At 53.9% G+C, this 13868-nt stretch overlaps 1 protein-coding gene across 1 annotated transcript in view; it reads left to right on the plus strand.

Annotated features, from left to right (window-relative positions):
- Nucleotides 1–11311, plus strand: part of Fbxw8 (F-box and WD repeat domain containing 8) — a 90608-nt gene extending 79297 nt beyond the window's left edge. Inside the window, exons 9-11 of the mRNA NM_001107145.2 lie at nt 7043–7216; nt 8801–8911; nt 9329–11311. Of these exons, the coding sequence (NP_001100615.2) occupies nt 7043–7216; nt 8801–8911; nt 9329–9473 (430 nt within the window). The 3' untranslated portion in view covers nt 9474–11311. The remainder of the gene's footprint in view (nt 1–7042; nt 7217–8800; nt 8912–9328) is intronic.
- The last annotated feature ends 2557 nt before the right edge of the window (nt 11312–13868 follow it).

Consider the following 13868-nt stretch of genomic DNA (forward strand, 5'->3'; position numbering starts at 1 on the left):
CTAGCTAGTCTGGGAGCTTGTGGGGACCCCCCCAACTCTACCTCTCATCTCATCATGCGACTACCACATTACAGATGTGTGCTCCTGTGTCCAGCTTTACCTGGGCCTTGTGAGCCCAAACTCAGGTCCTTATTCTTGTCTGTCAAGCATTTTCACGAAGTCATCTCCACCAGAAGTTCACTTTTGGAAACTCTTCCTTGAGGTGGAGTTCATGTGCTGTGTAACCCGCCAATTTAAACGCACAGACAATTTCAGAATAGTGCCCCAGACAGAAGCCCCGCGCCATGAGCAGTCCCTGTCCGCCCAGGCTCTGCACTCTGAGTAGCACTAGCTGACTTTCCTTCAGTGTGCACTTACCTGTAGACATCTATGTACATGCTTGACACGAGGCCTCCTATGACTGATTGCCATGTAGTCTCATGTTTTCAGGGTGAGCTATGTGTTAGTGTGCATCATAACACTGCCCTTTTTATGGCCGGGTAGTGCCCATCACTGGACAGACAGCATCCGTCCATCTCTAAGCCAGTGGACATGTGGGTGCTTTAGTTAATTAAATCTCTTAATAGTTTTGACCATTATAGTAATTCATGTGTAATGTTTTGTGTATCTTCAGTTCTCGTATGAATGTAGACACCTGGAAATTGAGTTGCTGGCTTCAGTGGTAATTGTCACGCCTTTCTGGAGTAGCTGCTCATCCTGCCTGCCCTGGCCCAGTTTCTCCTTGTCCTTGGCCCCGGGCAGTCCTCAGTTTCTGTGGCAGGCAACTGGTCTCCTTGTGCTTTGATCTGCATTGCCCTGGTGCTGATGTCTAAGGACCCAATTCCTGAACCCGTCTATACATTCCATGGAGATGTGTCTGTCCAAATCCTACTGTGGGTATATGGAAGGGTAAGGCATGGTTTCACTGTGTAGCCGACTGGCTTAGCGCCTGCTGTGTAACATTTGGTACGAATTTTGTTTTTTGTTTTGTTTTTGTTTCTTAAAACAGGGTTTCTCTGGTAGCCCTGGCTGCCCTGGAACTCTGTAGACTAGGCTGGCCTCAAACTCAGAGCCTCCTGTCTCTGCCTGCTAGGATTAAAGGTGTGTCCATTCCCCCCCCCCGCCCCGCCCCACTGCCCTGCTCCAAATCCTATTTTCAATGGAGGTTTTTATTGTTGAGTTGTAGCAGGTTTTTCGCTTCTCTGGGTGCAAATCTCTTGTCAGATGAGTCCTCTGCAAGCCTTTCCTCCCCTTGTGTGAAGGGTGTTCTCACTGCTAACAGTTTCTCCACAGCATAGGCTTTAAATGCTAGTTCAGTGTGATTTATCTGATTTTCCTTTTGTTGCTTGTGCTAGCATTTATTTATAAGAAACAGTTCCTTAGTCCAGGGTTGTCAGTCTGGTTTTTTGACTTTTAAAATTTAATCTTGGGGGGGAATTAAAAAAAAAAAAAAGAAAAAAGAAAAAAAGAAAAAAAATTTAATCTTATATTTAAAATGCATGACCTAGCTGTCAGGTGATTTGGGTTCAGTGTGAGGCGGAGCCTAGCTTTGCACTCAGTTGTCTCGGTGCGGTTTGTTGACAAGACTGCTCTTTCTGTCCTTACCTGAACTGACTGTAAACCAGTGTGGGCCAGCTCTCGCTCCGCCCGTCGACGTCTCCCCAGCTGGGTGGGCTTCCTGCACAGATTGTTTAAGGTGGACTGGAGAGGTACCTTCTAAAGCCAGCCTTGCTCAGTGCTCGGTCACTGGGGATGGACGTGGACTGCTTGGGTGTGAGAGTCACCTGGAGGACGAGGCAAGTCTCAGGACAGCTGGGCTGTACAGTGAGGCTGTCTGTGAGAGTGGGCCGCAAGGAGGGCCAGCTGTTCAGAGCATGCACTGCCCTTCCAGAGGCCCTCAGTGTGATTCTCAGCAGCCACAAAAGGCAACTCCAGCTCAGGGGACCAGATGCCCTCCTCTGGCCTCTGTAGGCACCTGCACTCACATGTGCACATAAATGCACATAGACACACAATCAGAACTAAAATCTTAAGAAGAACAAGACAAAAATGTGCTACATAGGTATGCAAACTATCTATAGTCTCAAATTTATTGTTTTTAAATGTGTGCATGCATGCTGGTGAGGGTGCACGGCCACAGTGGGCATTTGGAGGTCCCAGGACAACTGTGGAGTTGGTTCTCTCCTTCCACCCTTACCAAGCCTCTAGGGACGAAACTCAGGTCACCAGGCTGCTGCAGTCTTTGCCCTTGCCGAGCCAGCTTGCTGAGCTCGTGTGCTTAAAGCACCATTTCCAAGCTAAAAGCGTCCATGCTTCCCGTTTTGCTGCTTTGTCCAGCAGTGCTGTCCTGGGCAGTGTCCCAGGCTGGCTTTTCCTGAGCCATGGAGTTTGGGGGTTAGTAGAGTCCCTGAGCAATCAGGTGCTCAGAGCTTAGGATCACCCCTTGGGTTGCAGCTTAGCCCAGCCGGACAGAGCTGGCGAGGTCCACCTGCACACACAGTGTTTGGTTGCTATGGACTTGAGCCTTCTGGGAAGGCTGGGGTGCTGTGTGGGTGAGGTGTGGGTTCCGCATGCACTGTGTGCAGCTCCACAGCTTGGTACAGCCTGGTCAAATGGCAGTGTGTGCTGACCCTTTCAAAACACGTTTCCCACGTACATTTCTGTACATCACCTTTAGTTCCTGGATAGAAATGCAGCCAGCCCAGCATCCAAACCCTGCCAGCTTTGCCTCAGTCTGCTTGTTACCATGCAGCACTGTTGAATTCAAACCAACAGGAAGCACGCCCCAAGGTGTGACCCCCCAATTAAAGAGTCTTCTCGCTTCCTTCCAGCCCAGCACACAGAGAGTTGTAGTGTGCTCATGAGTGCTGCCTGCTGCCAGGGAGCGTGCAGGGTGTGAACGAGCAAGTGTTATAATGAGTTATTCAAAGCTCTACACAGGACCAACCAGAGCGTGCCTCCCTCTCTGTTCCAGCGCGTTTCCCTGCCCATCAGATGGATGCTCCTCTGCTGGAGTCTTTGGAAGGTTCTGGTGTCTTTTGTTTTAATTGGCGGGCTAAAGCCGCCTCCTATGGTTCGGTTTTCATTAGCAAGGGCTGCAGAGAAGGGAGCATTGGGGCTGTCCTCCAAGCCCATCCATGAATATTAAACATAGGACAATTATAGCTTTCAGACCAATTACTTTTCTTTCAGCAGGCAAAGTGGTGACACTCACTAGATGAGGATTCGCAGTTCCTACTGTTGGCCCCTGCTTGTCCCTGGAATCAGTGAACCTGGCATGTGCCTCTGCCCATCTGCTGGGCTACCTGTTTCCCAGTGCGGAGTGTGCGATTTAGCTGGGTGCTGAGGCTGCCGGCTCTGCCAGAGCTGCAGCATTGTGGGTTAGTACAGCACACTGTCAGATGCTCTGGGATGATCGATACCTGCTTCCTAATATGAATTTGATGCTTTGAGTGGACAGGACACTGCAGTATATGCAGTTCTGCCTGAGACAAGCCAGATGTCTCAAAACTGGGTTCTACTGATTGGCTGGTTTCTGAGTCATTAGCAAACCTGAGCCGCTGTGTCTCTGCTGTGTGTTGTCTTGTTTGGCGTGCTGTGCTGTTGTAAGCACAGAAACAGACGACAAACTTTGAACTAATGGACCAAAGGTTTGCCCTTGTATTCCTAACAGCCACACTAAACACCCACAGAGGGTTTCTGGTAGATCCGACTAACAGCATGAAGGAGATCTCATTCAGGGCTCCAGCTGGAGGATCCCTCCTGGTTCCCCCACGACCTTGGGTCTCTGTCTATAGGGGCCTGAAGACAGGCAGGCTGTCTCACTGAGTGAGGCTGGGGGTGAGTCTACACTCTCCCCCATCTTGCCATGTGGTCATGTGTTATTTTGTTGTTCGTGTGTTTTTACACCAGGATTTCTTAAAACTTCTCATAGCCAAGAATGACCTTGAACTCTTGGTCCTCCTGCCTTCACTCCCTTGTGCTGGGATCCCAGGTCCCACTCTCCCACATTATACCCACTTCACACTGGCCATGAACCTTGTAAACTGTCTGAAACAGTTGGGTGCGTGCATGCCAGGGTCAAGCCAGCATGCCCTGAGGCCTGATTTTTAAACAGCATGGCAGAACCTTGAGTAAAGTAAAAACCTCCCTTAGGGCTCTGGTTACATTTCCCCTCCCAAGGAACTGCTGTTAGCATTTAACTTCTAAACTGTGCACCCAGAAGCCAGTGCAGTGTCCTGTACGCAGCCTTGTGTTGGCTGGCTGTCCCCACACACTGCTCTCTTCCTGAGGACTCATCCCTGACCCTAGTGCATGATCACTGTCACAGCTGGGCAGTTCTTGTCCCTATGGTTCCATCTGCACCCACTCATCGGCTCCTGGGAGTCCACGGTCCACCGTTGGCATGTCCTACGGTTGCCTGAAGTGGTGCACAGATAATGACATCCCCTCCCCTCCAGTCACTCACACGCATAGCATCTTTAAGCTGCCTCTAATTTCCCTTTCAGCCTAATGATTACTCCTTAACTGGCACTCCCTTCTCCCTTAGGCGCCAAAGGCTTCTTGTATGCTTCCATTTCTAAGGGGACATTCTGCAGTGTGTGTATTTTATTCTGGCCAGTGTTCACCGATCACTAAGCCCAGGACATCACCAGGACCGCCTTTCGGTGTGATGCCCCTGCCCTCCACACCTCTTGCTGTCTGCCATGCTGGAATCCTTGCTGCTTTTTCATGAAGTTTGTGTTTATTCTGGAAGGTGGATAACCATCTTTGTGAGCAGGGGTTAAGGTGGTCATGGCTCCTCACTGCCCCTGCACCGAGAATAGAGGGCAGCCGCCCTGCTCTGAGTCTAAAAGATGAGTCTAAAAGGTCTGTGCTCCTGCAGGACAGGGGGGATGGTGTGTGGTAGAAAGCTGCCCAGGTTTCTGAATCAGGCTCTGTGCTTGTCTTGTGCTACTGATGCAGCCCTGTGGCTGATAGCCTGACTGTCCACCAAGCAGGCAGGTGAGCGAGTTTCCCTCATCGTGGGCGTCACTGAAGGCTGGAATGTGAGGAGACCGTGATCACGCTGCATCTGCAGTCAGGAGAAAGGGTGCATGCTGCAGCTGGACGCCTTTCCTGTCCACTCCAGAAGCATGCAGCAGCAGTGCCTTCTCTGCCTTGCCAGCCCACGCCTCACACTGGGGAGCCTGAGCTCAGTCCCTGCAGAGGGTCTGCAGGTGCAGCAGTCATGCGCCTCCCCACCTGGGGCGTTACAGTGTTTATAACTGGATGCGGTGTGCCTAAGGCATTCCCGTGGGGTTTTCTTGCCCTTTCTCTGTGTCCTCACTTGGAGGGACCTGTTATGGAGGAGGAGCTGCTGCTCAGACTTGCTCGCTGCTCATCATCTGACAGACTTGTGTAGTCTTTTTAGGGCAGCCTGTGGGTTTTTCTTTATTAGAAACAAGGTCTTGCTATGTAGCCCAGGCTAGCCTCAAACTCTCAGCAGTCCTCCTACTTCAGCTTCCTGAGTAAACCCAGAATCCTGCCCATGTTAGGCAAGGGCTCTACCACCACACTATATCACAGGCCCATTTTTATGTGACACAGAATGTGATTAGAGCTGTTGAGGGTGGCCTAGAACTTGCCACCCTCCTACCTCAGCCTCTCAGGTACCTGGTGTTATATGTAACTTGGCTCCAAGTTGAGAAAGCACAGCATACACTAACATTAACTGCTATCATAAAACTAAAGATGCATTTAAGATCAGATTGTGCCCACGTAGCCCAGGAGGCATCTGGATCCCCACCCAGGAGCTGGAGGTACGGTATTTGTGGTCTGTCTGATGTGGGTACTGGGACCTAAACTCAGATCCTCTCCAAGAGTAGTCCATGTTTTTTTACCTGTGGATCCTGGCTCCAGCCCCGAGTGTGTGTCTTACAATCAGTGGTCGTTTACACAAACTGGAGCAGTTGGGGCTGAAGAAGTGGCTCATGGGTTCCGAGCACAAGCCCAGCGCTCACATGGCAGCTCACAGCTGCCACTCCAGGTCCCCAGGATCCATCTGAGGCCTCCCCCGGGTTTGCAGATAAACACACATAAACATACTTTTAAATGTCATTGTTGATTTGGGCGTATTATTGATAAATTGCTCTGTTTCTCTTAAATCTGGTATCCTTTTTGATTGACAGTTGGCAGAAACAGTGCTGCTAGGTGTCTGGCTGTTTGGAGGGTCCTGTTAGAGCAGGGGCTTACTTCAGCCCCCTGGAGCTGACGGCAGTTTTCCTCCATGGACAGTGCATGAGAGACTGACCAGTCTCCAGGGGCTCCTCCTGCTCCTGTTGTCAGCCTGACGTTACCAACCTACCTTTCTGGGCATGGAGCTGCCCTCCCTTCCTGAGGTCCGAGCCAGCAGGGCTGCTCTGCACGTGGCTGGCCATGCCTGTTGCTGTGTAGGGAGTGACTATTGTTTATTGTTTAAGCTCTTTGGGTTTTCTCTTTCCCTAAAACGTCACTTACTCATCAAAGTTCTGATTTTGGAAACTGAACAACAGCAGAGCTCAAGCGGCAAACCTGGGCAGAACTAGGGACCCAGGAACCTGGAGAGGGCATAGACCAGGAGAGACATGGAGTCAAACACCTAACTTAGACTAACTTAGTCCTCCATAGTGTTGGCTCTGGCTCCCCATGGGCAAGTTTGCCAAACTTTTGGTAAAATTTGCCCTAAAATCCAGCTCTTCGGCTCAGAGCTGCAACATCCATCCTTGTCCCGTGTGTGCCTGGTGACCGACTACACAGTGACAGGGCCTGGGGAGTGAGTGAGGCATAATCTCCAGGTTCAAGTCATCCCAGGCCCCTGGACGCGGCTAGGGCTCCTGTGTGGGTGCAGTCTGGGACAGCACATGCTTGCTCCTGCCTCACCCTGGCTTTTTGTCAGATTTGTTTCTGATCACAAGACAAAGCTTTTCCGAGTTGCTTCTCTGAGTTCCCCATGGGGGAATCCCACTGGGACATTCTAGGGGCTGCGGTGCTGGTGCCTGCAGGCGTCCTCAGTTACCCCCTTCTCCTCGTGCTCTTCTTCCAGAGTGAGGCTTCATGACCTCCGCACCGATAAGATTGCCCTGTCGCTGTCCGCCCATCAGCTGGGGGTGTCTGCAGTCCAGATGGATGACTGGAAGATTGTTAGTGGAGGCGAGGAGGGGCTGGTGTCTGTGTGGGATTACCGCATGAACCAGAAGCTGTGGGAGGTGCACTCCAGGTAAGCTGGCTCCTGGATACAGGCCACCTGTGCCCTTGCTGCGCCTTCCTGAAAGCACTTTGCAGGGGAGGTGACCTCGGCTTGGAAAGGCACCAATCTGGAGACCTGAGCTCCTCTCTTCCAGTAATGCTGCCCTCAGTAACACACAGCCAGTTCTTAGGATCACTGAATGCTTCACAACTACTGTGCAGGTTACTGTGTGAACTCCTTTACCTTAATTCCCAGAAGGAAGAAGCCAGCGTGGGGAGACGGATCCCCAGTGTGCGGGTGGAAGGGTTGGCACAGCCCCACTCTATGTGCCAGACTCTGTGTCCTCGTGTGCTCTGTGTGGCTCGCACCTCACCTAAGTATGGAGACGGGCAAGCCTCAGCTAAGGGGAGCTCATCTCAACCGGAGCAGGAGTGTTGAGGTGCGGATCCTGACCCAGGCCCAGGCTTCTCGAGCTGGAGCAATCCTGTGAAGTTGTTCGTGTGAGACTGCCTCACTTTTGAATTTAGAATCCGCCAGGAGTTCCCACCTTGGTCGTATGCCTTCAGTGGCAGAGTCTGCCCTCTAAGCTGAACGCTGGCTCCTCTGTGACAAGGGTACGAAGCTTCGGGAGCTGTTATACAAAGTCAAGACAGCTCCACAGACATTTCCAAAGGCAGCAAAGTAAAATTAGTTTCTCTCGTGGCCTTCAGCGTAGTGAGTACTCGGTTAGCAACTTTTATCAGATCAGAACCCCCTGTCCTACCACACTCTGTGTCTTTGCCCTTCCCTAACTTCCCCGATGATACACCATGCTGCCACCAGGTGGTGCCACAGGGCAAAGCAAAAGCTCCACTCGGAAAAGTGTTGGCCTGAGCTTTCAGAGCAGCTGGTACTTGGAGTCCAAGACAGCGCCAGCCTTTCTGGGCCTCTGCAGGGCTCACACCTTCTCACCACCAAGGGGAGGCTAAGGAAGTGAGGTCCAGCCCAGCCCCTCCCCCCAGGCCCTCTCTCATAGGTGCCCCGTGCCTGTCCCAAGCTCTGTCTAGGACAGCTGCTGTCTGACCACCCGTCTCCCCTCACAGGCTCCCTCCTTTTTGTGTCCTTTTGCCCAAAAGCCCGTTCTTGCTACAGGCCGCTGCCTCCCTTCCTAGTGGCCTCAGCCAGCCCCACTTAGTATGGTGTGGCATTCCTCCTCCTCGCAGAGGTGAGCACCTTACCGTCCCACTAGTTTGGAGCCTCTGAGAGGGAGCACCCAGCTCTGCTCTCTGCTGTCCCCTGGCTCACAGCACAGGAGCTGTCATCTGTGGCCATCAAGACTGGGGCCTCACCCCTCATGAGGATGAGAGGTCGCCCGTGCGGCTTGTCAGATCTTTATGCCACGTCATAGGTTTGTCTCAGGTTGAGTGTTCTTATAGCCCACACCAGCTTGTTGAAGCAGTCAGCTGGAGTGTGTCTGCAGAATGGCACGCTGCCAGAGGAGACCGTGCTTGCGACTGCTCTGGGAGCTGAAGCTGGGCCCAGTCCTCCATAGTGCAAAGTGCCCAGAAGGTTCTGCCGCACACAGCGTGGAAGGAAGGCTGCTCCCGCCTTACAGTGCTCTTCCTACCTCCGCAGGCACCCCGTGCGCTATATCTCCTTCAACAGCCACAGCCTGATCACCGCCAATGTGCCCTACGAGAAGGTGCTGCGAAACTCCGACCTGGACAACTTTGCCTGTCACAGGAGGTCAGTGTGGGGTTGGGTGGAGTCCGCACGCGTCTGAGAAATGACTTTTCCCTGCTCCGTCCCAGCCACATCGTCCTCTCAGGGTATGAGCCTTGTCCTGGTTTTGTAGAGATTTGGAGCACAGTGACTGCTATAGCAGGAGCATATGCTGAGTGCCTGCAGTGTTCTGCAGCTGCTCCTGGCATTGGGGACACAGAGATACAATGTCAGTTGACAAGAAAAGACTGCGCTGAGGTCCGTTCAGATGCTTCTTCATAAGCACTGTCTTTTGGGCGTCCCTACTCGCCTCAGCCCTGGGGTCTGCATATCTGACACACTATGGCCTCAGAGCACGTGAGCACAGTGGAGGGCTAGCCTAGACTTTGCATCTCCTCCCACAGCAGCCTTGGTGACTGTGCTTATCTCTGCTTCCTCTAGACACCGCGGCCTGATCCATGCCTATGAATTTGCTGTGGACCAGCTGGCCTTTCAGAGCCCTCTTCCTATCTGCCGCTTACCCCGTGACACCGTGGCTGGATACAGCTATGACCTAGCCCTGTCTTTCCCCTATGACAGTATTTAGGGTGTCACCTCATGTAGAAGTGGGAAGGGCGACCTACAAATATCAGAGCTGGAGGGAGGCTCTGCAGTACATAGTGGAAGTGTGGGGGCAGTGCCCTGTGTGCCTGCGGCCCTACAGCCTTGTCACCCCGTGCAGCACCTGTACAGAGCCTGAGCCAGAGCCCACTGCCGTCTCCTCCTCCTCCTCCTCCTCCTCCTCCTCCTCCTCCTCCTCCTCCTCCTCCTCCTCCTCCTCCTCCCTCCTAGGGCTTTGGTAGGACTGGCTGATGACTCAGAGTTAACCTTTCCAGGGGTGGCTTCAACCCCCCTCAGCCTGGGGACACCCAGGCCTTCACTCCTGCTGCTCTGCTGGGTATGGTGCTGAGGGCGGAACCCAGAGTCTCGCACATGCAGGCAAGGCTCAGCCTCCAAGCTGCTTTCCAGCTCACAGTGGTCTCCTGACCCCGCCCCAGTCCACACTGTTGATAATTATAGAGCACCCTTACCTGTGTGAGGAGTGTCCTGCATCACTTGCTGTTCTGTCCTGTACATGTGCTATGAAGGAGACAGCCATTCTTCCCTGCAGAGCGGAAGGGCCATTCCACAGGGATGGGGTTGGGTCAGTTTCCGAGCTGGTGGTGTCTCTTCCCTCAGCAGCTGCTGGGCTCTTGACACACACTGAGGCAGTGTAGCTCACCCAGTCTGCCCCACACAGTGCCAGGAGGCCCAGTCAGAGCTCCTCAAAATCCCCACAGACCAGGCCCCTCACAGGCCTGCACAGAGCACAGGCCACCAGGTCTCAGGAAGCAGAGTCTTCCTCCCGGCAAATACCAGCTCAAAACACAAGTGGGCCGGGAAACCCCACATTGGTCTGCAGAGAGCCCAAAGAAGGGGGATGGGGGGTGGGCTCCACGGTGTGGAGACCAAGTTGGTAACAAAACAAAGGTGCTGGGGGGCCTGAGAGGGTGTGCACCTTCCGAGGGAAGGGGCTGACCGCTCTTAGCTGCAGTGAGCTGGGAGCCAGCAGAAAATCATCCTCAGTGGCCTGCTCATTTCCAGTGCTGGGATGGGGTCTGAGGCCTCTGCCACTGAGCCACACCACCAACCAGGGTGTGGTTTTGTGGCATGAGGGTTTCTCAGATCACAGCATTGAGGCCTCAGAGGTCCACAGTCTGCTGCTACACAGGACACAGAGCGGGCTGAGGCTGAGGCCTCTCCCCTTGCAGAACCCTTCCTCAGCACTTGGAAATGCCCAGAGCAGCCCGCCTCCCTCTTGCTGTGCTGGCGCCCCCTGCTGGCCTGGTCTCGCTACATCTTCCCTAGAGCTCTCCCAACCCTGGAGCTAGGTCACTGGAGAGACTTCTGTCAGAGAAATCAGCTGTGCGGTCAGCTCCCTTCTGGCCTTCACAGCCATGAAAGGCCACTGAAGAGCTTTAAGAGCAGATGCAGAGGTGACTAGAGTAGTTTAAGCATATGTGCCCTCCTAGCCCCTCAGCCCCTGCCCCGATTAGGAAAGCACCGAGCTTCTCTGCTGTCAGCCTCCGGGAAGACACCCCTTCCCCACAGAGCATCCGATCTACCCCCAAGATCTGTCCTCACTGACTCCTGAGGTTGCTGCCGCTGCACCTGCTCACAGGGTCGGGGACAGGTGGTCTCCGTTAGCTCCCTGTGCTGCCTCTAAAGACAAGACACCAGGGTGTGTCCCTGGGAGCCAGAAGTGGTCACACATCTACAGCTTGCCTTTTGCCTTAAGCGGCCACGTCTGCTGTATTATTAAAAGTTCTGGACTTACGGCCTTGTTTGCTGCTCCTGTAAGGTGCACAGGGCTGATCCTGGACTCAATGAAGTCTTCCTCCGCCACGTGTAGCTCTGGTTTGTTTCTCACAGCTGGGGGTGCGGGGGCACAACATGACAACTGGCTGTCTGTCCACGGAGGTGACATGCTTCTGAAGCTCAGACAGCTCCCGTGGAAAGAGTCTCTAGGTTACTGTGCGGCTTACAGCTGGGCACAGAACTGCCAGCCTTCCCAGCAGGGGCCTTTGAGTTCTTCCTGAATGGGAAACCCCGCAGCCGAAGGAGGAAGCACTTGGTTCCCTGTATGAGGTGGGTGCCCCAGTCCACTTGTCAGGGCAGCAGCACACACTGTTTGCTTGGAGTTCAGAACGGTCTCCCCTGGTGAGGGGCTTCAGGTGATAACTGCCCCACGCCAGTGCCTCTGATGGAGACACCACTACCCATGAGCTCTTGCTTGAAGCAGCAGATGGCATGGGCCGTGGCATTGTAGCCACACAGCCAGGCCAGATGGTTACCTGGCTACTGCAGCAGGCCTGCGGCGACTTGGCCAGCATTGCCCGTGTGCGCGGTAGCCGAGTCCCTCCTGGGCAGCAGCCTGCGCTCAGCCTCCGCTGCTGCTGTGCACTGGGGAACTTCTCCCTGGAACGGGGGAGCTCTAGCCTGTGCCCAGCTGAGCCTGTGCTATGGCAGCTGCCCCTCCTAGGACAAACAAACTGCCTCACGGCTGCAGGGGCCCTTGCAGTACCCCCACTTTCCCTGTGGGGACAAGCTTGTCCCTTGCTGGCTTGGCATCACTGTGTTGCCACCCTTCCCTAGCCAGAGTTCTGAGCCCCCTGTGGCCATGTTCCTGCCTCAATCCCCGTTGGCATTTGCCCAGCTCACAGTGAAGACAAAGGTGCCACTGATGCCTTTGGGAGTGGCCCAGTTCCGGCACTGGCTCCCTCAAGGTTACGGCATACAAGGACAGTCTTTATGGCAGGTGTTTGCCAAAGCTCAAGGTGACTTGCACTCTGCCTCTCTGTTCACCAACCTGGGCCTCTTCCAGCACAGTGGAACTTGGCCTGGTCAGCTGCAGGATCCAGGACCAGCCCTCTCTCCCCCATTTAGCACAGCGCACAGGAGTATGAACCAGAGCCTCACAGAGTGGGTTTGTTCAAGCCTTGAAGAACCTGGTTTGCCAAGGGTCAGACTTGCAGGCTGCTCTGCTCTTGCCGTTTCTTACCCATGACTTATGTGTCACTAGGCTGCAGGAATCCATCGGGCCATGAGGTTTGTATCACACAGCCCTCTGGGAAATGTGCCAGGTTAAACATCAGCCTCAAACCACCTCCAAACTGGGTAGGGGAGGGGGAGGGAGAAGAGTGGGGGCATCTTTATAAGTAGAACATAGTTTCTCCCACCTGCTATCCCACCACTTAAGAGGACTTTAAGTTGGAGGACCTGTCTCTAGAAACAAAAGGTGGCAACAGGACGATAATATAGGGTAGATCCCACCGTCAACTTGCTATAGAATACAGAGCACTCCTGACCTCCACCCAGCTGCTGAGAACCCGACTCCACCTGCTTCTCACCCACACCCCTGGGGCCTCAGAGCTCCTCAGCAGCCTTAGGTGCCACCTGGTCAGCTTGGGTCTCTGAAGGTCACTATCCAGTGTGACCGGTGGAGAGCCTTACTTACCTGTCCCACAATAAGTGTTAGCACAAACCCTGCTTCACGCTGCTGACAGGCACCTCATCTGGCTCATGTCACACACACGGGAGGCCTGGCTGCACCGTGTGGAGTACCACCCACCTACACACAGCCCTGTAAGAAACAATACCTGCTTCCTCCCTGCCCTGCAGGTCACACAGCCCAGCTGGGGCTGCCCAGGGCAGTAGCCTTCAGCCCTTGTTGCTCCAAGGCCAGAAGCCCCACGGGAAACTAAGGAAATAGTCTGTACTCCTTGGGAGCAGGTTTGCACCAGTTCATGGTCCTTATCCTGCCTGCCCGCTGCAGAGCATGCTGGGAGCCCAGCAGTAGGTGCTCCAGGTGATTTCTACAGTGGGAACGCAGCCTGGCGTAGCCATTGGGCTCAAACCAGCTTGCTTCTGGGCCTGGAGGACTGGGCTCCCAGTGAGTCAATCTCGTTTTAATTAGCTGTTTGGATTAGCCCTGCCCAGAGCTTCAAAGACATTAGCAGGCCCTCAAAGGGGAGCACAAGCCAGCACGCTTGATGTGGGCCCATCCCAGCATCTCCCCAGCTAGACCTCCGGGCTCAGCCGAGGGAAGGCGATCCATTATTTATAAAAACATTTTACATTCATGAACTGCCTTTGTTGAGAAGGACACAACTGAAACAAACTGGGAGTCTCACGAGACCCAGGCCCGGGAGATGCCATGGTGCCGGCTGCCCAGAGTCTGCAGCCCCCTCCTCCCCATGCCAGGGAGCACCAGGAAGTCCAGGAAGCCAAGCTTCAGATACTTTACACATTGAGTCCCCGTGCTGACCTGCTGGCTTTCTAGAGCCCTAGAGCCAGGAGAAACCTAGAAGCCAGGAAGTTCCCAAGTTGTGGGGGTTACCTTTGTGGGGTTCTCTCCAAAGCTGGCAGTTTGCTTGGCTCTGAGCAGGGAGGTGGGAGCCCC

Source organism: Rattus norvegicus, chromosome 12 (assembly GCF_021556685.1).
Source record: "Rattus norvegicus strain SHRSP/BbbUtx chromosome 12, alternate assembly SHRSP_T2T, whole genome shotgun sequence".
NCBI classification, from domain to species: domain Eukaryota; kingdom Metazoa; phylum Chordata; class Mammalia; order Rodentia; family Muridae; genus Rattus; species Rattus norvegicus.